Source organism: Stegastes partitus, unplaced genomic scaffold (assembly GCF_000690725.1).
Source record: "Stegastes partitus isolate 25-593 unplaced genomic scaffold, Stegastes_partitus-1.0.2 Scaffold826, whole genome shotgun sequence".
In the NCBI taxonomy this organism is placed as follows: Eukaryota; Metazoa; Chordata; class Actinopteri; family Pomacentridae; genus Stegastes; species Stegastes partitus.
The window spans coordinates 152,741-179,074 of record NW_007578557.1 but is presented as its reverse complement, the minus strand read 5'-3'; the positions used below and the strand labels follow the sequence as shown (position 1 = coordinate 179,074).

The 26,334-nt window shown below is 44.3% G+C and overlaps 1 protein-coding gene across 2 annotated transcripts; it reads left to right on the top strand.

The window, feature by feature from the left end:
* Positions 1-1,275: 1,275 nt before the first annotated feature.
* Positions 1,276-26,334, top strand: dipk2ab (divergent protein kinase domain 2Ab). 2 transcript variants are annotated; one of them, XM_008292717.1, is made up of 4 exons: positions 1,276-1,438; positions 7,692-8,578; positions 19,846-20,149; positions 23,816-26,334. In XM_008292717.1, exons 2-4 carry the CDS (start codon positions 7,925-7,927, stop codon positions 24,160-24,162), a joined length of 1,305 nt encoding a protein of 434 aa, XP_008290939.1. In that variant the 5' UTR covers positions 1,276-1,438; positions 7,692-7,924; the 3' UTR covers positions 24,163-26,334. The 2 variants fall into 2 exon arrangements, with proteins under 2 accessions (XP_008290939.1, XP_008290938.1); XM_008292716.1 differs by having other exon boundaries at positions 1,276-1,712.

The following is a 26,334-nucleotide window of genomic DNA, read 5'->3' as shown; positions in this document are numbered from 1 at the left end:
GAAGTAATAAATAGATGTTGACATTTTTAAACTTTTCAAATCAAGAAATACAAAGCTGTTTGTCACACATGGACTAAGAACTGCAATGTCTGATTAGCATAGTCTTAAAAAGCCAAACTACAGCTTGTTTGACTTATAAAAGCAAAATAAATCACATTTAATGACTTCAATCAATCAGCCTGTGAGGCTTTATTTATATAGCACTTTTCGCACAAATGAAATGTAGCACAAAGTGCCTCACAGAATAAAAGGAATAAAAGAAAAAAATATAAAAACAATACTCCACCCCCACATCCACCCACCCGTGAATATTATCTTCTAAATGAAGGACTTAATGAAACAGGGACTGAGGAACTGAGGAAACTCTATAATGAATAAATGAATGTAATTAATCTAATTCTTCTGCTTATGTAGCCTAGATATGTCTTTGCCGAGGCATTAAATATGTCTTGTATTTTTGAAAACAATTAAAAATAGCACACATTGTGCTGTGTGTCATCCTCTAGTCTTCCAGCAGATGGCGGAGGATACAAACTAATGCAACTTTGAAGCTCCTTGGAGCCTGTGAGAGGCCGGGACATTGAATATTCCCGTTAGCTCTAAGTGAATCAGTCATAGTCCTTAATGAGAAGCTAATTAATCAATTAGTCGTTTTGCATTAATGGATTAATTGTATTTTTAATTAAGTTTGATCATTAGCTGAAATTTAAAAATAGTGCAAATTAAGAAAAATGGTCTACATGTGTAGTAAGAATTAATATATTTTTCATATATATGTATGTGTATTTAGATATATATGCACAGTAGGTTTATGAGTCAGACAGTGTTAACTTAAAATTATTAATAAATTAGAGCTAATGATCCTGTTACAGTTGTGTGGTCTTTAAACTGATCACGTTGTCAGATTTAGTCCGAACGGGGTGTCCATAACACTTCAAACAGTTTATATCTACAATTTTGTGTTTACATTCCAGCATTTTTTTTAACTTCCTGTTTACATTAAATTACATTCGATTTTAACTTGGGCTGCTTCCTGATGTAAAATAAACTTTAATTTTACCATATGTTGTGAATTTCCATAATAGGTTGGTTTTAGGTAAACAAAGACATGAGAAATAAATAGAAATTTGGTCAAACTTTGCACTAAAGGGGGCGGCGTTCCAGACGAGACAATATTAGAATAATCGCTTAGCAACCGCGGCCGTAAACGGAGCGCGGATGTCGTAAAGAGCAAAGAGGCTGGTGTTGAAAAGAGTCGAAACAGAACCCATTGTGGTGTTGGAGAGGAGTGAGCAGCTGCCCGGGAGAACAAGAAAAGAGGCAATTCCGTGACCGTAAAGGGACTCACAATAAGCGGACAGATATGGACGTTGGAGCGCAACGCGGACGACGTTGTGCTTTGTGAGCAAGGACCGCGTCGTCCGGTCGGAAAGATCCGGTATATGAAGAGTTAAGACTCGACATCCCAACTGTTTATTTCAGCAGCTAGCAGGCTAGCTGGCTAGATACCTAAGAGCTAGAAATGGGAAGCCCGTGTGAGTCGGCTTGATAGAGATCTTCGTCGAGCTTTGAAGAAGCAGCTCTCGGCTTTAGATACCGTCGGCGGTGATTTAAAGTATCCGCCTCGTGAGTAGCTGCAACTTTGAAGAATGATATGAACTGAGCGCTAACCGTTTCACTACTACAGCCCCGGAGAGGGAAAAGTCATACAGGTTTGTTTCACAGTTGTTTCTTTTCTCCATGCAGTTTGGTACCGCCGCTGTTACTGAGTCCTGTAGAAACGGGAGCTGGCACTTTGGAAACATTTCAGGGCAGTTCTTACAGCCGGGCAGTTTTAATAAAGCAAATAAAAGTCCAGTCGGGTTCTCAGTTGCTCATTGCCTGGTACTTTGAGCGGCACTGTTGCGACCTCAGAAAACGATTCAACGATAAGATAAAAAAAATGCTCGTAGTCAGTGTTTTTTTTTCCCTTTTTTGTTGGAAACAAACTCTCTTATCAGATGCCCGCATCCTCTGTACGGCGACAGGAAGCGTATTATTACCGCTATTAGTGTTGGTTGGTGGTGTCATTTTTGTTGAAGCGGAACTATCTGTGAACGTTTAGTATGCTGCCCTTTTAATTAGCCCTCTTATCTTTGTCTGCAGTTGCATTAGAGGAGATAGCCATGTTGATTACATGTCCCTATACACAACTTAGTGTCGAAATAATACAATGCACACAACCGCAGTGGAGTGTCATCAGCCGGAGTCTGCTCTGATCTCCACAACGATAGGCGAGAACGTGCGGTCCCTTTAACCCTATTTGTATGCAGATCATATGGAATTATAGCAACAACACTGTTGTCAAGAAGGGTATCTTATTTCCGGGGGCACCGTTAACGTTTTAATATTCCTTTTTTTTCCCCCACCTAATTGGCACAATAGTTGATCTCAACAGGTTACTAGTTGGCCTGCTTGTTTCAGATTGGTTTTCTGTCTGTTAGCCTTCCCTGTGGGTGTTAACAGTAACAGGTTCACCATCCAGACATGAAGGCTCAGACATTACAAATATAAGCATAATTTAGAATAATAGCTAAATTGACTTGACCATGAGGTTTCTGTGGCGTATTAATGATTGTAGGCTCTTTAGAAAGTTCTGCCCTTGATTTCTTCAAGGGAAAAAAAATTAGATTACCACAACAGTCGTACTGTTTGGTCCAGATAAAGCTCGTAATAAGTCCTGAGGAATTTCTCTTTACAGTCTAATGAATAGAACGGGCTGCTTAGAATTAATTTTTTTTCCAAAGCAGGAGACTAATTGTGGAGCATTTCTGCAAGGTTAGTCGACGAGGGAACTATGAAAAGAGCCCGATACACTTAAGACATTCAGCTGGTGGTTGATTTGAATGTTTCTGAGTGCTCAGCAGGGGAAACGTCTTGTAATCGTAGCCTAAAAGCTCCCACAGGAACAGTATATTTTTGTTTTTGACCTCCAAACTCGGCGTATCATCACTCGGATAGCGCAGCTCGTACAGCAGATGGAGGTGATATTAGGAATGCCTTGAAATGTCAGGTAATCAATTTGATTTCCTCCCCCCTCTTTTTTGTTTAAACTTATTTTGACAGCTTGTTTTAATCACTTCGAGTGCTGCTTCACTCGGATGACATGTTTGCTCTGCAGCCGCATTAACATGAGATTTAAATGTGTGACAACTTTTCAAACTTCTGCAGAGAGAGACGCCAGGTTTGTGAAACCGTGCGGCTGCTTGAATTAAACAAACATGTTATCAGTTGGAGGAATTCAGAGCAGATCTTCGCGTCCTTCTAAACAGCTGCGTCATTTTGGCGCAAAGCAGATACTATTGATATTCTCATTAAAACCTCTAGCATTTGGTTTGGGCCAGAGATGAATGGACTAATGTTCATTGTGGGGATGCTGCTAATTGGTGCTTATATTCTGAGGACTCAATTTTCCATTAGGCGTGCGAATGTTACTGTCATTTGTATCTATCCATCACTGGCTACGTGTTTGCTGTACTGAGGCAATCCGGCTGTGGCTGAATGTTTTTGTGATCAAACATTATTGACTCTCTCAGTCGATAACCTTGGCAACAGTAGTTCCTCTCTCCAGCTAGAGGAGGCTTTTTCCGAGCTTTGAGTAGGGCTTCGTGGTAATACCGGCAGTCTCGGGGGTAGACACGTACATGTGTGTGTTTGTGTGTGTCCATTCAGATGTGAAAACCTGCTACTCTGTATTCAAGCGATCTATTTTCAGTCATTTCAATCACAAGAGCAATATCTCAAAGTTTCTCTCATCTTGCTGTCCATTAGTTATACATTGGAAATATCTCTTTCCTCGCTCTATTTTTTCTGACTCCTCCACTGTATTTCAGTCCTTTTTAGCACTTCCACTTTGCAGTCTCCTTTGCATTTCCAGTGGAATTAATCAAGCATGTTCTTGTGTGGCTTGACTTCATTATATCATAATGAAGTTTAGCCTCAGGTGCAGTGAAGGAAATGGGTTAGCCTGAGAGTAGCCTTGCCCTCGTACACCATTATCTGAAACCAGTTTTTACACAATGAGCTGCGGAAAAAGAGTGTTCAAAAAGGAAATTTCCTTTTCACATCAGTCTTTCTTATCAGAGTTTTTTTCTGTCAAAATCTAAGTTTAATAAAAGTAGAAATTTTAGGATATTACCATGTCATCTTCCACTGTATCGACCTTTGTCATTCTGTTTTAAGCCAACATGGGGCCTATTGCTTCATCTTGTGCCGTTTCTGTCCCAGTAATGAGCCATTTTGCGGCTCTTAACATCTGCCAAACTTGGAACATTTTGAATGCGAGACTCATCTCCCATGCATGAGGAGTCAGGCATCCTTTGATTTGCCCTCTTTTCTTTGCCTCTCTTTCGAAACGCTCACCGCTGTACTTTGTAGACTGAGTACGCTGAAAAACTTTCTTACCCCACTTTTGGCAGCGGCCGCGTATGATGAGAGGTAATTTGGTGCTTATTCTAAACAGGTTTCTCCTCTTGGTATTGTGCATCCCTCCTCCTCCTCGCCGAGGCACCGTGGGGGTGGAACGGAGCAGAAGGGCTAATTTGAAACACAAGTTTTCTGTGGGCACAATGAGGTTTGTCCGAATGAAAACACGGCTTTATATTTCAGTGCCCTTTTATTCCGGTGGGTAACATCTGTGTTACAATACGGAGCATCTGGCTTTCATTTAGAGCTTTAGGTGAACTTTGCCCTCGCTAAAAACCTGAGTAGGCAACCTTGCCACAGAGCCCTACGTAGTCTGCCGTTCTCTCTTCAAGCCCTGTTAAATAACTCGCATCTGCAGGGTGGCGTACAGCAAGAGACAGTGAGGGAGTGAAATAAATGGTTTTGCAGGTGTAAAATTCGCAAGAGGCAGTCTAGTTGGGTAATTACCAAGGAAAAATATCCCCGTCTTAAATTACCATGTCATCCTTCCAATAAAGCTGAATGTTTTCATCTTATTCACACCATTACTGTGCGTGCAGCAGCAGCAGCAGGCTATAAAATTTGTAATCTAGCAGCATATCAATTGGTGTAGAGTCGTGGTAAACAAAAGTGCAGGATCAAGGATAAGCCATAGGTGGCAGATTTAAGTATTTAAACACCTCGGTTGTCTTTGATTAACGGAGAGAAAATGCATGCATGTGTAAATTCTCCTTTCACTTAAGCAGTTAGTACGGTTATTGACATAATCCAGGTGAGGCTCCATAGGTAATTGTGGTCTAACACTTCGTCTGGCAAGGAAGAGGAGGAAGAAGCAGCGGCCATGTATCCTCCCCGTGTTAGCCGCCAGCTTGTGCATCTCATTACTCCGTGGTGTCCAGGTCTTGTTTTCCTGGCTTGTTCCAGCTTGCCCTTTTTCTCTCGGTTGCTTTCTCTCAGGGATGAAGAGGTGAATATTCTCTTGGCCTTTGCCGAGGTTGTGTTTCATCCTCTTCGAGCCCTTCGCTCATCCCGGTTAAGTCTCGTGTCTGCTTCCAAGATCTTGCAGTCACGTCTGTGCCCTGACTGCCTGTGTCAGATGCTAAATGGCACTTGAATCGAGATCTTAAAACGACGGGATATTCAGTTTTCCCCCCTCAAGCAATCAGCTTTCTCTCACTCCCTGTGGTAAAAGGCACAAAGCACACATCCTTCTGACTCCTATTGAGGTTGTTGTTTTTGGTGGGGTTTGTCACACACTCGCTTGCCTTATTTCCTATCCTCCAACTTCTCTTCTTTTTCCAATTTAATATGAATATATTGTAAAATTTGAATGTATTTTCTGAAAACCATTAAATCACAGTGTTCTTTTTTTTCCCCTCGTTCTGAATGGACTGAGGTTAATTTACCACACCGGAGCTATTCTGTTGAAGCCAGCCCTATGTCGTTCTCGAGATTTTTTTATTTCAGCGAAATGCTGCAGACGAAATGTATGACAGAATGATCTTTTTGTACTTTTTTTTTTGCTTCTCTTCTTAATGTGGCCATCAAAAATACAAAATATGCAAAAAATGTCCTATAAGTGATAATCTCTCAAACCTAGAATGACGATCTTTGTGCTTCATTATCATGACAAATTAATGAATGCCACCTCATGTCTTAGGAAATTGCAACACTTTCTAAATGCAGCCTAAACGTGATTGAAAGATCACCTCTGTTTCAAATATGTGAAGTAACTCAGTCACTATCATTATCTATGTCTTGTTTCAGGTACAGAAGAGAAAATCAAATGCTCATTGCTACGTTGAGTCACGTTGCCTGGGTTCTAGATTTGTGTTGGGAATAGGGAGGAAAGAAAAAAAATGCTTGAATCATTTTTCTTGGCCTGTAAAAATATGTAGTGCAGCTGTCTGTAGTTCTCCTATTTGGATATGGTCTATTTTTACATTAGTCATGTTGGCCTGATCTGCTCAAGGTATTTTCAGACAGAGGTGTGAGGTAATAACTGGTGTATTCAGCTCTTATCTGTCACTCCACAGGCGCACATCTCTCACAACCCCTAGACTCTTCGCTGCCTTTAGACCTTGTGTCTTTCCAGATTTCTGCCGCTTCGATCTGAACGCGAAACGCGAGGAAGCCATCGACACGCGCACTAATCACACTAGTGTGCCTGCTCGTTAGCCATGCCCTCTCAAGTCAGCTGTCCTAATAGGCATGTCCTAATGAGCTCTAATTGAGGACGGCTAATTTGCATGGCCTGAGTCATTGTCTTTCTTAAAGCGTCTTATGAAACTCATTGCTAAAAAGCTGATTGGGGGGTCTAACATGGCTTCATCATGGGCGGACTATGGGGGGGCTTTCTGAGAGCTTTGTTCCTGTACTGTGATTCTACATTTTTGTCTCAGTCTTCCACGCATAGCTCCTACCATTCTGTTCTCTGCTGACATCAGTATGCTTAGTGAAAGTATTCACAGATGCTTTTTCTCCCCCCCCTCGATCACAAACATTATTTTAGTGACACAAGCCATTTTCAAAGAAACGGCTTCAAAGCACGATTAAAACGAATCAGGGCAGCTCTGATCAAAGGTTAAAATTTGCACAGCATGACTCTCTTCACAATGCAAAGTGAGATTCCTCCATTTGAAGCGAGAGAAACAAAATCAAGACTTTCAAGCTTCGGTGTAACTGTTGAGGTATGCAGGCGGCGAGTTGTTGTGCTGTGCATCGGAGGAAAAGTGATGGATACTTGTGTAGCTGCAGAGGGAGGTCCTCTGAGGAATCATCCTCAGAGTGCAGCACATTTTATTTATACTAGGAGAGGATGTTGTACATTTCCTCTTAATTCGATCACTGACACCTTATTTTCCCCCTTTTCCATACTTTTATTTATTTTTCTTATACTGGGGGATTATACAAGAAATGATTTCCCAAAGAGAAAGAGCTCAAAGAGGCACAGGCAGGTTTATTGCATTGGCTGTGGGCCATCTCATTTCTGCTGAAAAAGTAATGAAATCTCTCAAATGACCCAAGCAATTCAAATTTGTGAGACAATTTCATATGCCAGAGAAGGCACTTTTTTTTTTGTTTTATAGGAAATATCACATGTTAGGACTTCGGGTGAAAAGAAAAATTAAATAAACCTTTCTCAATTGCTATCAATGACCTAATGGCTAATTTAGGTGTTACGAAATGTGGCTTTTTTATTTTCACTGATGTAATAAGTTCTCTGTGTTCTCTCTGCTTGATTGCAGGACTGCTGGCTGAAGTTTGCACACTACCACCAGGAAGAGGGAACATGAAGCACTGGCCACTGCCAGAGACTGGCACAGGGCAGCTGTGCCAACCCCGCCCCTTCCTGCCACTTTAGAAGCTACCCGTTTTACACCATGACGGAGAGGCATTGAGGTTAGCTCCCTGACGATCATCTCAATACCTCTCCTCCTCCCTGTCCCTCAACACCCCCAGCCCCTGCCCCGTCCCCACCATGCTGCGCTTCTTGCCTCTCAAACTTGGCCGCCTGTACCGCTGTCTGAAGCTCCTGTTGGTGGTGGGATTGTTTGTCATCTTGTTGATGAACACCCACAACCTGTTCGCCTCCTTCCAGAAGAATGAGCTCACTGACAGACGATTCATCAACCTCAACAAGTGTCCCGCCTGTTTTGGCACCAGCTGGTGCCGTAAGTTCATGAACGGCCAGGTTTCTTTCGAGACATGGGGTCGCTTGCGATTTCTAGACGTATTCAATGTCAAGAATGTTTACTTCGCGCAGTACGGCGAGCCCAGGGAGGGCACTCGCCGTGTGGTGCTCAAACGGCTCGGCTCCAACCAGGAGCTGGCCGAGATAGACCAGAAGATCTGCAAGAGGGCCACGGGCAGGCCGCGCTGTGACCTCATTCAGGCAATGTACAAGACTGAGTTTGCTCGGATCAACGGCGACGTTCGCCTGCTCACTCCAGAGGTGGTGGAGGGCTGGTCAGACCTTGTGCACTGCCCCTCTCAGAGACTGCTGGACCGCGTGGTCCGCAGGTATGCTGAGACCAAGGACTCAGGCAGCTTCCTGCTAAAGAACCTCAAGGACACAGAGAGAATGCAGCTGCTTATGACATTGGCATTCAACCCGGAACCACTCGTACTACAGGTACTGTGTCTTTTTTTTTAAAGAACTTTTTTTCAATGTTGTGTGTTTACCTGGTTTGAAGGAGCCTCTGTCTGTGACACTGTTTGAGCCTTGGCAGAGTTTTCTGAGTGATGCATGACTATTTCAGTGTTTGAGGAAAATATTGCTTCTGGATAAAGAGGTTTCTGTCAGGTGATCTGTGGCAGCAGGTGTTTTCATAGTTCTTGATAAGGCACGGTTCCTGGATTACCCTCGGAGGATCAGAGCATCAGTACAAAGCAAGCTAGGGTGTTGGCCCACAAAGCCCCCAGTAAATTACAGAGTGGGAATCCTCCTTTTCCTTCCTCTTCCATAGATCTGAGAGAAGCCGTAACACCCTCCCTAAACTCTAGGCTACATCAAGACTGCACGCCCACTATCTGGAGCACGAATATTCCTCAGCTTAGAATAGAGAAGGGTTTAAGAGCTGTGGCCTCCAAAAAAAAATGAGACATTTTGGCTGGCGGCAATACTGCATATTTAACACTATATGTAGGGCAGTTTTTAATTATTCAAGGATGCATCTGTAAATGGTCCAAGTTGTTTTTAATTTTAACATACGTCCGTGTCCATTGGATTCTCGTCAATTGTGGGTGACTGGAGTGGAGAAATCTCTCGCGGGCCGGCACTCTTGATCTTTCACTAATCTTCCAAAATATAATTTTGGCCTATATGCACGTCTGTATTTTAGCATTACGGTACAAAGAAACAAGATTTAGTTGAAATTGACGACTTGAAGAAACTAATTAAACCCAGGAGATTTACGCGACTATGCGATTTTTTGGAACTCTCAGTGTTTAGTTTTGATGAGCGTGTTATTTTTGATACATTTCGTCCCATAAGTCCCATAATAATATTGTGCTGAAACATTAGAAGAATCTTTAATTCGACATAGAATAGATGAACGAATAGCATTTGTCGCCGAAATCAAAAAAGACGCTTCCTAAGCTCAACAGTCTGCCTCTGACATCAGCTCGGGAGTAAAATCGTGACCCATCTCTGTCGTGTCATTCTGCATGTCAAAGCAGCCATACTCTAAATAATATAAGCACTTCCCCCCCCCATCTGATTTACAGGCAGCCAATCAATTTCAATTTCAATCTGGCATTGACCGTGTCTCATAAGGGGGACAGAACAACAATGGTCTTGGCCCGTGTAGACATTCAATAACTTGTGCTGACCTCCACCCCCCTGCACATAGGACCGGACACCTCCAGGCATTTCGGAGGACAAAAGGCGAGATCAGCCTTTTAGACTGGTCAATCTATAAAATCTGATTAGCCTTGTGTGGTCGCCGGCCCTCCCCCCTTCCCTCCTTTCTCCATCTTTTTTTTCTGACTGTGTTGTCCTTCACTACTTTTTTTTTTTTTCTGTCCCGCTTGTTTACGCTCCACGGATAATTCCATCAGTGTTTTTTTAATGCCATTATACCACAGTTCAGAGGCTTGGTGAATCACCCCCATTCTTATCTTGCACCAACACATCAGGCACACACATTGTCCTCGGCCCTCTTCCCCCATCCCGCTCCACGTCGCCTTTATATGTTTACAGGGACTCATGAATTGTTGATCTCATCGTGAACTTGTGACCTGAAGGCAAAAGAAAGAACTGTAGGAGCTGTGTGTGCACCAGGCCAAAGGTAACAGATGGTGGGCACGGATTGTGTGGATGAATAGCACAAAGAAATGTGCCAGGCATCTCGGGGAGTCACAGATCCTGAGTACCTCGACTGTTCGTCAGCATCACTGAACTCAAAAAGATGAGAAAAATTTGCCAAGAGACTGAGAGACCCTATACACAAGGTTGGGCCGCAGTAGACCATAAAGAATTAATAGCGTCTATAGAGATTGAACAGGAGACGTGCTGTACTACAACACCTTTGCCAGAGGTTAGTGCTGCCGTGTGGGGACTGGTCTTAACAAAAGATAGAGGAATGTGGGCTTAGTTTTATGACCCGTTCTTTAATGTAAGCTGATCCTGATTTTGACTATTTATCACGCCGCCTTCTTGTCAGGTCAAAAACCATGCTTCATGTTGCCTGGTTGCAGTGAAATACCTCTCCAGCGAGTTGGACGAGGCCACTATCGCTCATTTTTTTAATTTAAGCGGGCAAGATTTAGCGTAAATGATTTCCTACTGCTTTTGGTTGACAACGTGATGGTTTAAGGGGTCTTTCCTCCTCTCCTCTGGCTTTATGCTTTTAAATAATGCGAATATCATTTCTCCTGTCTGCTCAGCGAGCTGCACTCTCTTAGAAGGGCTTCTGTTTCTACTCTTTTGAAGCCACAGGCAGTAAATCGGCCCTGATTCACTATGAGAAACCAGACCTTCTTTGTCAGTGGGAAACAATCTGCTGTGTTGTTTTGGGGCTGGCCAACAATGCGTTTTCTGTGTGCTCTGTGGTACACAAGCGTGCACGCATCCACACACACCACCCCCACTCCTCTGTCACGTGGAACACAATTTGGCTTTGGGGAATAAATATTTTTGGAAGACAAAATGACGACAGCCAAACAAGAAAATCCTTGTGCAAAGAGAGGCACCTTATCCAACTCAATCAGTTTTCCCCTCATTTCCGCTCACCAATGCTGTTAAGTTGGCCCGGAAAGGTTTCTCTGTTACTGTGATGAATCTACTCGTGTCAAGGGGTTGTCTCTTTGCCAAGTGGAGGAATTTACACGACGCTGTTTAATTTTTACCTCTTATTCAACAATAACTTGGTTTGCATGGGAAGTGAGTAATTTATTCTTCTCATTTCAATGGCTGGAATCTTATTTGCCATCCTTGGCTTCTCTCCTCCAGCTACATGACTCACTGGTTCATCAGGTGATGGTTGTGTTTGATGGAGTAGATCTGGCCCAGCCTTAAATTAGTTCGATTTAGCCTAGTCCTCCCTTCCAAATCATTAAGCTTGGTGAGGTTGCCAGAAGCATGTGACTGCACTCGCACCCTTTTTGGTCCTCAGCCCTGTCTTGCTCAGTGAAGCTGAGAATAGGATGTGACAGGCCTGTGGGGTTAACTCAGTCAGCGGTACTCTCATCTCCTCTAAACTCAAATCTGTGCACTCGCCACACACCCCTCCCCGCTCCGTTACCGTCCTCTCCCCACCTTTAACAGATCCGCCTCCTCATCCGACACTTTCGTCCTCACCTGATGAGGAGACACGCTCTTCAGGAGGCATGAGCCTCTCACGTAACGCTGTCTTGTTTTTCCTAGAACACAGACATCTGACACTGATACCAAATCAGAGAGGAGACGGAAGGAAAAGATTAGATGGATGACCTTATCTCCTATTCCTCCTAAGATTTTTGACACTAGTATTTTAATGCAAATGTGAAAGCAAGCATACACAGCGCTGAGAGCAAACACACTAGTAGCTTGTTTGAATTTTTTTTTGTAAATGGTGGGGATGCCTCTTTGGTGTGCTGTTGATTAATGAAGCTCTGCATAATCTATTACGATGCTTAGTCACTTTGGGAAGCTTAGCCAAAATAAACAGCATAAATTTAGGGGTTTTTTTCTTGCACAAAGTGAGGCAAAGGTGGTCCCTCAACTGTGACCCGCTATGCCTTGATTTATTTTTTTTTAATAGAAAAATAAATTTTAATGCATCAGATTAAATGACTCATAGCTGGTGTAGGCAGCTATGAGTCAGTAATCTTAGAACTGTAAAATTTGAAAAAACGTGACAGTGATTTGGTGTTAAAGCATGCTTTCAGAGGCCAAGAAATTATTTTTACTTACCACCTTATCGTGCCATAAAAAAAACAAATTATTTTTACAGTTTGGTGCATAAAATGTTAATTGAAAAGTGAGAAAACCAAGAAGCTCTTCACAGTCAAATGCAGTTCAATAACATTCCTGCTTTTCAGAGACTTTGTAAGAGTGTGTGGTAGTGCTTGATTTCATAATACCAAGTATTCTACAGCGGTCAAGTATTTAAAAAACCATGAGTACTTTCTTAAACTATGAATGGCTCATAAAAGTTCTACAGTAATAGAAAAAAAAACTGTCTTGTTGTGTCCATATATTCATGTTCTGGCAAAGACTCACAGAATTTGAGCCTTTATGTTTTCTGTGCGGGAAAAACTGTGCAATCTTATGGTCTGGTTTTCTGGGTCATGCCTCTTTACAAAGAGGATCAAAACCTGTTTTGTTTTTAGTTTTATTTATTTCTTTTCATTTAATCACACACGCTGCATGCTATCCCAGCTTAAGTAAGAGCCTTCTGTCTCGTAAGGCCGGCTCAGTGGCTGAGGTCCGCCAGTAAATAGTATTTAAGTTGCTAGTCTGTGATTAGTACCTTTGTTTTTGGGTCTGGGGGGATTGTGACGCTCTTAGCACATAAGAGAGGAGGTTGTGTACGCCGCTTAACCCTGCTTCAAGTGCTCCCAAACCCCCTTTCATTATTCTTATAGGCCTTTGTATACAGACTGAATCCTGTTAGGATAAGACAGGGAGTTATCTGGGCCCGACTCCCCTCTTTTGGCTGCCCTCGCTGGATGGAGGCCCTGGTGGAAAGGGGAGAAGAGAAGGAGGAGAGGAGCGAAGGGTTTGTGTGAGTGTGTGTTGTACAAGCCAGAGCCTTGTGGTGTTTTCCCCCCATTTGAATGAGCCAGACTGCTTGTGTTACCATAATCCTTTCTCTCTTTCTCCCTCTCTCCAAACACACACACATATATCCACACACACACGCCTGACAGCTGTGTTTGGTTAGGTAAATGCCTGTGGCTAGTCCCCCCCCCTCCTCCTCCTGTCCCACCCACCAGCTCCTTTTTTAGATTTGTCCCTCAACACCCCCCTCAGCTTCCTACTGTTACAGCGTGCACTCCGACCTACCTTATGCACAGTACTGCAGTGCAAGAGGGTCATTCACAACTCTCGCTGGGCCCCTTAAGATGGCCAATATGGATCGGTAACAAGCAGCTCTTTACTGTGCTTTTTTCCCCTGGAGAGCCTCGGGCCTAATGTTAGAGCAAGAATATGCTTTTTAGCACGTCAGCTTGCCTGCAGTAATAAAACTGCCCACTGCATTAAAGCATCAGGCACCTGGTTCCTGTCAGAGAAATTATGAGAGGTCAGGGATATACTGTAGCATCTTCAAGTTTTTAGCATTTTCACTCTTGCTTGTGCTAAAGCACCTTTCTTTAATCATACTTCTCACTAGATGTTAAGGGTCATAGGCTGCCCCTTTTTATTAAGTCTCTGCTAGCATATGAGATGAGATAGTAAATTGCTTCTTGTAGAGGAAGTCCTCTCTGTGTGTCCTCTCCTCTGCGGAGAGGTTAAAGTGCAGGGTCAGTGACGACAGTCTCTCTACTCACCATGCCACCCGGCTGCCCTTAGCTAATTGGCGCCTGCTCTGAAATATACAACCCTTGATGTAGGCCTCAAACCCGCAGCCCTTAGGTCTGAGGCCAAGTTTCACTTGGGCTCTTCCTCAGCTGTGTGGGCGGCAATACCACCTAGACTGAGTCAACACCACTGCCTATGACTTAATACATTCCTCGTCTTCCAGTGGAAGGGATTTATGAGGTGGCTCTGTGTGCAGTGGCTCGGGTTCAGGTCGGCAAAGGGTTTCAGCTATCAGCTAGCGGTGGAGTGTGTACCAGCAACCCCAAGCTGCGCTGTCCTTTGCTCCCATTCCTCATCCTGCTCTCATTCTCTCCCTCCAGAGCAGAGACCTGCAGAACACAAAGACCTAGCTAACCCATTTCTATCAATGCTCAGCGGAGCTTAGTGAATCATGTGCATGCTCTTTACGTCTGTGCTGCACAAACAAACTATACATGGTCAAATCGATCTGGGCCTGACCTCTTGGTTCTGATTTCTCATCTGAACTTTCTGTTTTCGTGAACTCTTACTTGCCACATAAACCAAGCAGTTCTTTCAATAACTTAATTCAGCAATTTTCCTGTTTCCCAGTACGGTTGCTAATAATATGCTGTAACTCTGCAGTCTAGCCTGGATGAAGAAAGAGGCAAGGCCTATTCTAAATTCAGACGTAGACTTTACAGTTTCAGTCTCTCACTACTGTTGATTTTCCCTCTCTGACAGGCACACATACACACCTCAGCTCGGTGCTCTGACGAGGCAGTTCCTAACTTCCATGTCTAGAACAGACAGCATCATTGCCCTGTATTGCAGGTTTTTGGGGGTGGAACAAAGAGAGAGAGGGGGAAAAAGGAGGGTTAGCAGAAGAAGCAGCAGGAGACGAGCAAGATGGAGAAGAAAGAAGCAGCGCCATGTGTGCCAGGATGAGGCGTTAAGGCTGACTCCCCTGTGGGGTCTGAGTTCTCACTGCGGACTAACCGACTGGATTTTAAACTTGAATGGCCAGCAAAATGCCAGACGGGGCTCACCACACATCCTCCAGACACAAGGTCAACAGGAGAGCTGCACAGAAAAGCAACGTGCTTTTTTTTTTTCAGAGTCCAGCTTGGCAGCCCCCTGCCTTCCAGCCTCGCAGAACAGATGTGACTGCTTCTTAACGCTAAGCCCCTTTGATAAACTGGCTGAATAATGTTCATTTTGCAACATCAGAGTTGAACGTTTTTCTTTTTTTTTTTTTTGGCTGTTGTTGTGTCTCAATGCGTCTATCCGCCACGCTTCCTCAACTTCACCGTTTGATCCCTGGACTCTTGACGAGTCCTGTCCCAGCTTGTTTGCTATGAAGCGGTGGGGTTTTGTTGAGGACAGAAAATGTTGAGAATTTACACCACACCCTGCTCGGGGCTTTAACAAGCTGCGCACATGAAGCACTTCAGTGGCAAAACTACTAATTTCCTTTTTTGCTGTAAGTAGTTGCGGTTGTAAGATGAAGGGAGCTGGGTCCTTTTAAACCTTGCATTCATAAACACAGCTCTCTGTCCACCATGTATGTGTGTGTGTGTGTTAGTATGTTTGCGTGTGTTTGATTGATTGACCAGTATTCTTTGCAAGCTAGCCAAGGCAATATCTTGGGAGCCACTCATGTTTACTCGGCCTCTGAATAGAGGTTGTTATCAGCCCTGGTCACGTTGCATGTTCTCATTCACATGCACTCGGATACAGTTTCACATAGACACATAGGCTCACATGAACACACAAACAAGGAGCCTCTTTCGAACCCTCACACACACACACACACACACACACACACACACACACACACACACACACGCCCACGCCCTCCCCCGAGTGGCCCAGTAGAAGGGCATGCCTTTGTCAGCAGATGTCAGGACGCAGGTGTGTGTTCCTGTGCCTCTCGCTCCACTCGTTTCATCCTCTTCTCCAGAGGCTGCCCATTTGTCTGTGGCCCTGTTTCATTTCAGCCCACTCCAGTCTCCCCCCAAGAGGACGCCAGTGTGTCTGTTGTATTACAGAGAAGGGAGTGAAAGTACAAACACACATATCGCCCCCTCCCTTTCCCCCAACTCAGTGCTACTGTAGTGCACCGGCACAACCTTAAAGATTAGATTAGTCAGGCTTGGGCCTAGAAGTCGCTGTGAGGTCGTCTTTAATGAGAAGATTCTGTTTTGGTCTCTTTTCCACCCTCGCTTTCATTGTCTTCTGAGAGAAGCTCATTATTTCTGTAACACGGCGAAAAAATTTTTAGGGGGGGGGCGGAAAAATTGTACAGGGGTGTGGAGGGGGAAAAAAAAGTAGCATTTGCCGCCATGTTTTATAAGTTCAAGGTTTTGCTAAGCAGGAGATAAAAGCTTTTTTTTATCCAGTGACAGGAACAAGAAGTGATAAGACTTTTAAAGCTGTAAAAGTTGCTGGGATGTGTCATTGGCACTTTTGCACACTCAGCATTTTTCAATAGCGTAACATGATTGGGAAGACGACTGGTAAAATTCACTACCTGTGCAGTTGCCCCGCACACACACACACACACACACACACACACACACACAGACAGAGTACCTCCTAGGTCTGCTCAGAGATAGTGCAGTGGATGTAATATTAGGCTGGGCTTTCCAATTTATCCCCCCACCCACCCACCCTCAACGCCTCATTGCGGACGTTAATGACTTCTGCAGAGTAACCGTTTAAAGAGCGCTAAGGGAGAATGATTGGTGGGACACGTGGAGTATTTATCAGCCTCTGCAATAGGTGAGTTTGAATCCTAAAGCTCAGGTGCCCACTTCAGTGTGCCAGCCTACACTGTTCAGTAGTTCTCCCCTTTAGACTTATTGCATATAAACCTTAAATATAGGAAGCTCATAAAAATGGCACCAAGGTATGAGTTGTTAAGACTCCGGTAATTGACGCAGTGCAATGAGCCCGTCAGCGCCGTGAATGAGCGACATCTATGTTAAGAAGTGCGGACGAGGGCCAGACAGACAAGAAGGCGTTCTCATAACAGCCGTTGACAGTGTCTGAAAGTAGCCGTAGGGCATTCATCCTTCTCCTCCCTCCCATCAGCCATCCCCCCATCTGCCGTCGCTCTACTTTTGCTCCTATTCAGGGCTGCAACCTGACAACAAAGAGAGAGATGTGTTTAGCAGGCAGGTCTTTGCTGGTTTATTCCTCCTGTCTACTGGAGCGGAGAAGTGAAAGACACTCTGTTTGTCTCTTCTGTTTGCCGTCTCCATCGCATTCTCTCTCTTCTTCTTCTTCTTCCCCTCTCTAGCTCTCTGCCTGCCCCCGCCACCCCTTCCCCAGATCTATCCTTCCTCCCTGCAGGGGTGAGAGAGGGAAGCTGGTGTTTTACAAAGCAGGTTTAGCCGTAACATCGGACAAGCTAAGTTTTGTCAACAAGAGCAAGAGCCGCTTAGATTTGCAGCAACATAAAGCGATCTGAGGTTTGAATTTGGGTCAGAGGGAGGCGGGCCTAATAGGGATGTACCACCAACTGATCCAGCTTCAACTTAATCGTTCTATACTAACTTCAGAAATTAGAAAGCCATTTTAGATATTTAGCCCGTTAAGTCGCTAATCCCAAAATCTCATATGTAGGCATGCCCATTGGCTAGCAGTGTCTCACTGGTCTGGAATTGTCTCCATTCCAGCGAGCGTTTGGGAGTGCAGTCAGCCCACCGCTATCCTTTGTGACACTTTTCACTTTTTCAGACATATCTACTTCCGCAGATCTCTCTTCCTGTCAAGTTTGTTGTATCAGAAAATGCAGAACAAAGGAGTTTGAAGGCGAGAGTTCTTTTTTTGGAGAAGTTTGGGTGAGTCATTGCCAAGTCTAACGATGACGAGCAACGACAGACAGACAGGCTGCAGGAAGCAAGTAGTGCTTCATGGACAGACTTTTGTCTGGCCCACAATTGATTGGGTCACCTCAGGGAAATGGGCTCCACAAACGCTGCGTGCAACTTATCATTGTCCTCCCTCTACCAGGTGGATGTTTCTTAAAACTGATGGGAACAAGAGATACGCCTAAGGTTTTACACCCCTAAAAGAAGACTGTGATAGACTGTAAAAAGTTTGTTTTGTGTAGATTTGGTGGGGTTGTGAGTCACTGTATAAACATCTTGATTTTCTTTTTTTGTCCTTAACATTATTCCAAGGTTGTTTCAGTCAAGGGCCCCTTGTGAGGCAGCCCTACCCTTTATGCAGAATTGAATTCAGTTTGTTGCACAGCATAGTTTGAGGATTGCTTGAGATGAAATGCCTCAACAATAGTAATTGTTGCACAAGTGAACCTGCAAATTGGTGCATGGTCACCAGCTCACTGAGCAATGGATTCTTTGTCACACGCACCCCCTCAGTCCAACAGTCTTTATGTGGCTGGGATCCAGCTGTTGTCTTTCAGATGCAGCAGCTGTGTGGCCCACGGGGGGGTTAAAATGTATGTCTTTAAATAATTTGTATTTCATTAAAATTTAAAGGGAGTTAGGGCAGCCATGCATATTTAACCTGCACCCTCTCGACAGAAATTGAAAGCTGGTAAAGTATTGAATTACCATGAGTGTAAAGCGATACGCAACAGTCATAGTAGTTCACACCTTACCTGCAGTGTCATGGTGTGCCATATCTCTAAAGCGATTGGGTTTCAGAAGGGAGGGCTACAGAGGCTGCTGCGAAACATGTGTGCTCCCGATTCTCTGTCTGTGTCTGCGTGGCGGCTGCCTGCCAAAAACAGCAGCCGAGGAGAGATTTGTTACATAGGAATTGTGGGCTGTCATTAGACTAGCATATGGCCAGGTGTTTATTATAAAAGATGGAGCCCTATGGCAGGGGGTTTATTGTAAAAGATGGGAGCTTATCACTTGCTGCGAAACTCATGTGTCTGCAAAAATGGGCATTTCATTCCATTATTTTCTTTTAATTTGTCCATTGTGACAGCCTGTGGCAATGAAATGGACCCGGAGAAAAGAAATGGATGTAGGGAAAGTGTGAGACACTTGAGCACATGGAGAGAGATGGAAGCAGTAATGAGACTTACAGAATCCAGTCCCGCAGCAGCCTGGAACGTTTGCCAATTGCAGCTGCTTCTCACCTCAACTCATTTAAGTTCCATGTTAATTTGTACGTGCATGTTTGCCTGTTCTGCCTCGACAGACGTCACCACTTGATTCTGAGCGATTGCTGATGATGGTCCTGTATTTGTTCGACCTCTCTAAGGAGAATGAATCGGAGTGAGATGAGGGTATTGTGCCTCAGCAGTGGCGTAACTTCCCGCTATCTGGATTACCTTGTTGTTATTATTCGGTTTTAACCTGTGATTCACTGCGGTTTCTTGTCAGAATGCCCAAACTGCATTAACCCGGTTAGAACAACAACACGCAGCAGTTTAAATCGCCCCGCATCACAACACATAAGGCTTTCCTGCTAACTGCTGCTACCACAAATCACGTCCCATCAGTTCTCTGGAACCACTGAGTATAGCAGCGTACATCAGCTCATAGCTGTAGGGCTTTAACACAAACTGGCTCTTTGCTTTTATTAATTTTAATCCGTTATACCCAGTGCTGGCTCTGTTTCACGTGATCCTTTGGCAGCATTTCAACTATTGTGCTTAGAATTGTGTATCAAAAATTACCTAAGGCTGCACACAGCATCTTTGTGTTTGGTGTCTGGGATTTTTTTTTTTTTCTTTTGCTGTATTGAGAAACAGATTTCTGTGCAAGTTAAACAAATATTGTCTGACATTGTGAAGGTTCTTGCAATTCATGTGTTAGCCTTTGCTTTTCAAAGCCAATGGGGTATTTCTGTTTTTCTTTCAGCCAACTCCACATTACACAGCCTGACTTCTTTTATCTGTGTTTCTAAATCAAGTCTGTTTTCCATTCTCATCTGCTTTCCCTTCCCAGAGCTTTCCGTCAGACGAAGGGTGGCCGTTCGCCAAGTACCTGGGAGCATGTGGGCGCGTGGTTGCCGTCAACTACGTGGGCGAGGAGCTGTGGAGCTTCTACAACGCACCGTGGGAAAAGCGGGTGGATTTAGCGCGCCAGCTGATGGACATCGCCGAGCAGCTCACCAACAATGACTTTGAGTTCGCCCTCTACCTGCTCGATGTCAGCTTTGATAACTTTGCGGTCGGCCCTCGTGATGGAAAGGTCATCGTTGTTGACGCGGAGAACGTTCTCGTGGCAGACAAAAGGCTGATCAAGCAGAGTAAGTGGCACTGTCCATCAATTCCTCAACGCATATGCGCTCGGTGTGTGTGGGTGTACGTCCACATGTCTGTGAGTACTGCTTAATACAGGCCCCCCCCCTCTCAGTTGCCATGACAATGCCTCATTGTTCACGAACATGTATGTGTATGACACCTTTGAACGTTAGCACCTCAAGAAGAAAATTGCTGCTCATTTCTACAGTACAGTAGCTACATTAATACTTAAGACTGCTTCAAGCACAAATCATGGGCCTGTCATTAGTGCTTCGCTCAAACTGTTAAAAGTCTAATCTAACCAAATAATTGTATTTATTAATTAACTACTTGTGCAGCGGTTGTTCGTACTTTTTATCAGCCGGGGTTTGTCAAACGCTGACCACTGTTTGGAATTTCTCGAAAACACAGCGCTTGATGTCAGAACTACAGCTGCCGACTGTAGCTGACGAGGCTGTGATGAAGGTTTGAGGAAAAGGCCTCAAGGGACAGACAGCTATGGGCAAATTTGCACATGCTCGAAGCCTCCTCTCTTCTAAGAATATACTCCTCCAGCACCCTTTCTGCCTCTAACGCGCACGTCCCCATCAAAGCAAAGATCGTTCGGATAACGAGCCATCTCCACTGCCCTAGTTTTTTTTTTTTTTTTTGCCTCTCAGAATAAACCTCATAACAAGGACAGAGAGAGCTATACATCACACACTCGGCGTAGCAGCTTCCTGCCCCTCGGTCTCCCTTCCAGGGCCCACTTCAGAGAAAGGGACGACCACCTAGTCAGGCTCTTGGATTTGTCCCTTCCTGCAGAAATCCTATTAAAGTGATAAACTGTTGTGTCGCTAGGTGTTGAGCTTCCACCGTTGTGCCTTATGACGGAAATGAACAATCGTCTGGATGTGGGCGTGAGAGGGAGCGTGTGTATGTACTTTTATAGTTGGAGGGGAAATATTGTGATGAATTTATCCCGAGATAAAGTGCCGCTTCGCCAGATTACAAGATCTGACACCAGAGAACCGCAAATAGATGTTCAACGCGCCAAGGTGCTCCAACATGCCCTGTAGTTTTCTTCCCCCCCCCTTGAATTCGTGCTTCATTTTCGGTGTGATTATGCTGGTGTGTGTGTGTATTTGGCATTCTCAAAAGTGTGTGTATTTACCTTATTGCTAAAAGCTGCAATTTTCCACCCTGTCACCGAAGCCCTTTGCAAGTCCCGAAGCACAATCCAGGTTGAGACTCCCTTTGTCTGCCCGACACATTTAGAGCTTGACAACTCAAGCTGCTTACCCTGGCCATTCAGAGTTTAAGCCTCAAGTTTATTTGCTTCTTGCGTGTTTGTGCGCCCGGATCTGTTTGTGTGTGCGCCAAGCGCCGGGACGCAGCAGGGAAAAAAAAGAGGGATGACGGCGGTAATGAGTATTACGAGGTCATGGCCATGTGTTGGACAGCAGTAGGAAATAAGCACGGTAACTTCCCAAGGTTTCGCAAACACAGAATCCAATCCCTGCAATTAGAGCCCGAGATTGAAAGCGAGCTAAAGTGTGTGATGCGAATCTCATCAGTCTTAACTGAGGCCAATTGATTTGCAAATCAAACACGCAGAAAGCCGCGCGCCGTTCCACCCTCTCGTTAGGAGCATCCATATTGATGCAATGGGTTTTCGGCGAGATAAAACGCATGCCATGTTCAGGTCGCGCCGTGTGCTGTGTTTGCACAGTCCAGTGGTGCGAAAGGAGCCATTCCCCATCATTGAGTTTATAGCATTTGAGGATGGTTTCACCCCCAGTGGTTTTTGGAAACACATGCTGTATAATGTAACACACACTTCACTCACTCTCATTCTCCTCGCTCGCCGACACGATCGCTGCTCGCCGGCTTACACAAACACACACATATGCAACAGCGTTTGAAACACACACACACACACATCCACGCGGTTGTTCTCTTTCACTCACTTTCAATAGTGGTCTCTAACACTGGCATGCATTGTTAAAACCGGCTCGTACTCTTGAATGCCACTAGTAAGGCCACGCTAACAAGCATTTCAGGCCCAATGTCCCTTCTCGGTGTAGCCTTGTGAAGGCAGAGGAGTGAGGAGAATGTATACAAGTCCGACCTGAGCTCCTTAACATGGAAGGTACCAGATACGCAGGAGATGAGTAAGGCTAGGCAAACCTACCTGGTCTGCTGCTCTCCACTCATTTGAATTGGAAATGATTTCGTTTGCTTTGGAAATGTTCTAGCTTTGTTACACTCAGGCCTACAGGAAGAGGAGAGCTTCAGGGATTGAGGTGCCAATAAATAGACCTCATGCTTCTTTTTAGCCTTTAGTTGAATCTCAAAAGTACTTTTCTTTTTCTGCTGCGCTCATCTTCGTCCTTGAGCGTGAACCCATTCCTACTTTCTTGTACTTTCTAGGTGTGCTATTTGACTGCTGTGTGTGTGTGTGTGTTCGTCAGTGTGAGCGAAAAAGAACGGGACACTCTCCTGATGCCATCTGTCAATCAGTGCTGAGGTGTGATGCATGGCCAGTGCAGAAACATTAATTGCTTTCACCTCACCTTGCTGCTTTTGGCGCGTACGTCTTTATATGTGTGGGTGCGCGCTTGTGGCATGCATATACAGGCAGATCCATCTTCATCACCCACACTGATTGAGGTTGATGTGCCCCTCCTCTTCGGGGGGCCACAGGGGCCCCTTGCTAACAGGGCAGCGCTGGATGTTTGATTGAGTTGTTCTGATGAGCCAGAGGAGAAGTGCATTACAACGCTGATACACTGATTATGTGTTTGCATCCTCTGGGTGCACCCCTCCCCACCACCACCACCATCCCTCCCAACAATGTTATTGATCTGCTTTTTAATGCACAAACCAATAGCGCTCTCATCATTCCAGGTTATTTTCTTGGCTCCCTGCTTTCCCAAGCACAATCCTCTAAAGAGAAAAAAAAGCAATGTGAAATGAGGTGGAGAAAGAATTTTATTTGCTCAATAAATCTGGAAAGTGGTTCATTTCTGTCAAATGAAACTGTCAATGAGTTGTTTGGCTTCGTGCTTTGAAAAAGTATTTCCTCTAAGTTCCCGTGGGATGTCAAAAGTGGCACCTTGGTTCTGTCACCTTCTGCTAAGGTTGAATTCTCCGGTAATAATTTGCACAAACTGTTAAAAAAAAATAGTTATTCTTCATGGTCGGATGCGATTGTCATCACTTAGGCTTTATATTTCCAGTGTATTGCTTTTTATATTTTAACAGTTGTCTTAAAGAGAAATGCTCTTAGAACATAAAGAGAGAAGCCATGAAAAGCTTCCAAGTTAGACTTCGGCAGGCTCCGCGGTTAAGGCACATGCAAAAACCGAAATTATGCTCGACTCCTGTCTGTCTGTCTGGACGTTTGTTGCATCACATATCCTCCTCCCCTGTCTGTATCGCCACTGTCACTAGAAATAAAGGCACAAAAGCCAAAAGATTACAAAATAAAATGTATGCAAATAATATAAAAATACATGTTGATCTATGAAATATCCAAATTTTATGACTTCATGACCTACATATCTTAGTGTCATGTTGAAAAATGAATATTGTGACCCTACAACTATTAATAGTATCGACTCTGTTTTTATGATTATTAGTATTTATAGCAGTGCATTCATTTAACTGTGTCTCTGTCCCCCTTGCAGACAAGCCAGAAAGCTACGACGTGTGGTATGAGAGCCGCTTCGAGGAGTGCGACAGGGAGGCCTGTCTGTCTTTCTCCAAGGACTCCCTTTGTTCCAGGGTCACTGTGGACCACAACTACTATGCCGTGTGCCAGAACCTGCTGTCACGGTACGCTACGTGGCGGGGCACCACCGGAGGCCTCCTCCACGACCCGCCCGCCCACATAGCCAAAGATGGACAACTCGAGGCTCTGTTGGACGAGTGCACCAAACCCAAAAAGCGCTACGGTCGCTTTCAAGCGGCCAAAGAACTGCGTGAATACCTCACACAGCTAGCTGCCGCTTCCTCCTCTGCCACGGCCAGGTAATGAATGGAGTCGGCGTTAGCCCCGACGCACTGACAGACTGGAATCTGTACTCTTTATCTCTGGACTCTTGAGATCCCTGGTTCTTGTACATGATGTCATTTGTTCCCCTTTTGTGCGCTGGAGCAGGAAGGTGTTAGGTCTTGCATCAGGAAATGTAAGAATCAAACTTCAAAGCAGATTTGTTAAAGCTCTAGCTTTTACCTGACTTTGCTCCCGTGTGAAAGAGGAGTGTGGCGCTACAAAATTCTGGTTAGAACCAGGATAGAGAGGGGATAGAGGTAACCTCTCCCCTCCCAGGGTGGGCTGCCATCTCTGGGGGGGAGACAAGAAAGGGCTCTGGTAAACGCATCCTTCACCGGACCCAGGCTAACGCAAACCAGAGCGTCCAAGTAACGGCAGCAGCAGCAGCAACGTCACACAGCCCTGACCACATCCATCCTCCTGTTCACACCTCAATCCATCAGATCTGTTGTGTTTTAAACATTGAATCTTAACAGCTGTTATTTTTGGCCCACATGATATCTTGTTTTTTGTGTTTTTGTTGGTGTTTTTATTTTTTGTTCAGGGCTGAACTTAAGTCGATTGGTGCGTTTACATTTTTTGCTGTGCCATGACTTTTTTTTTTTCCCCCTCTGTAGCGCTGCTGCTGCAGGGAAGGTGGAGGTAGCATGAATCTCCGACTGTCAGACAGCAGGGAAGGCCGAGCTCCGGCAGGTAGAGGGGAGAGGCAGGGGTTCGGGGGGGGGTTGGATTTAATTCAAGAGAAAAAGAAAACCCCTTGACAGCTATATAAGTATAATTTCCTGCTACTCCACTCAATCACTCGATTTCCAGGTTCCAGAATTGTGGCAATCATCTTTTTTTTGTGTGTTTCCTTTTTTTTTTTCTTTTCCTTTTATTAGGAACCAGAGAGAGTAAGACAGCTGCACATAGGAGAAAAGAAGGCGATAATTGGACATTGGTGGTCCCTTGATGCAGATGTGCCTATACCAAAGAGGCTATTTGTAATTTTAAAAACACCGAGCGGTACAGAGACGGCACCTCTCCCTCCAGTTGTTCCCCACTAGATCGGTCCAAAAACACCAATCTTATATATGAGCTTTCAGGCCTGCATACTGATTTTTATCCTTCTTCTAGGAACCAAATCCGGAGGTCTAAGACAAAAAACTGGCCATACCGAATGTCAGATTTGTTTTTCTTCAACAAGACAGAAAACTCTTGACCAAAAAGAAGATGTCACAAACATCATCGTGGTGGCCTCCAGTGTCAGATTCTCTTTTTAAATGTTTGTAATTGATGAATGAACCCCATTGTCAAACCTGTCCCACTTGCACTGAGTGCAACGAGCTCAGTCAAGTCAACGGTATTAAAGGGAATGAAGACATCCTAAAAATTAACTTTTCTTGCTTCAGAACCGGCGTCTGACCTGTACTTTTTAAATTTTGCAGACTAGAAATTTGTGTTGAATATTTAAACGCTCAGCACCACTTAGAGGTTGGGTTGATTTTACACTCAGTGGACCAACAAATTAAAGCATCATCACAAATATAGGCTCATTTGGTAATGGATTACGAGAGATCTTACTTAAACGAGAGAAGAAGAAGTAAAAAAAAAAAAAAAAAAAGAATTAAAATCCTGTCTCTGGCTCCATATGTTTTGTATGTCAACTGTTTTGATGTTGTAAATCAGATGCTAAATGCCCAGTGGAGTGTTGTGTAGCACAGCCAACAGACAGGCCAATAATCAACTTAATATGAGCTACTCCATCTGCGGGGGAAACTAGAAAGCACAGCGGTTGCTTTTTCTTTTTCTTTTTTTGGCCTTCTGCAGGACCCGGAGAGCTGATGTGACCATTGCCAGTAAGGAAAAGCAATAAAGACGAGTTTGGCTAATGGATTTCTGATTTTGAATCCTCCCACCCTTCCCTCCTTTTGTTGTGTTAAATATGTTTCTGTTTTCCCCAGTCTGGAGGACGGTCAACCTGGAGGGATCTGTTCATGCGTAACTGTCCACTTTTGTACTGTATTTTTCTTTTCGAGTATTATATCAGCATTGTCTGATTTTTCCTGTGCCTTTCATTCAAAAGTTGTATTTACAACTTTTAGTGGGTTTAAATATTAAAAATAAATGAAGATATATATATATATATATATATAGATATATATACACTTA

Coding starts and splice junctions, on each gene's coding strand:
- dipk2ab (XM_008292717.1), top strand. CDS start 7,925: ATGCTGCGCTTCTTGCCTCTCAAACTTGGCCGCCTGTACCGCTGTCTG. Junction 8,579..19,845: donor CGGAACCACTCGTACTACAG/GTACTGTGTCTT, acceptor TTCCCTTCCCAG/AGCTTTCCGTCAGACGAAGG. Junction 20,150..23,815: donor CAAAAGGCTGATCAAGCAGA/GTAAGTGGCACT, acceptor TCCCCCTTGCAG/ACAAGCCAGAAAGCTACGAC.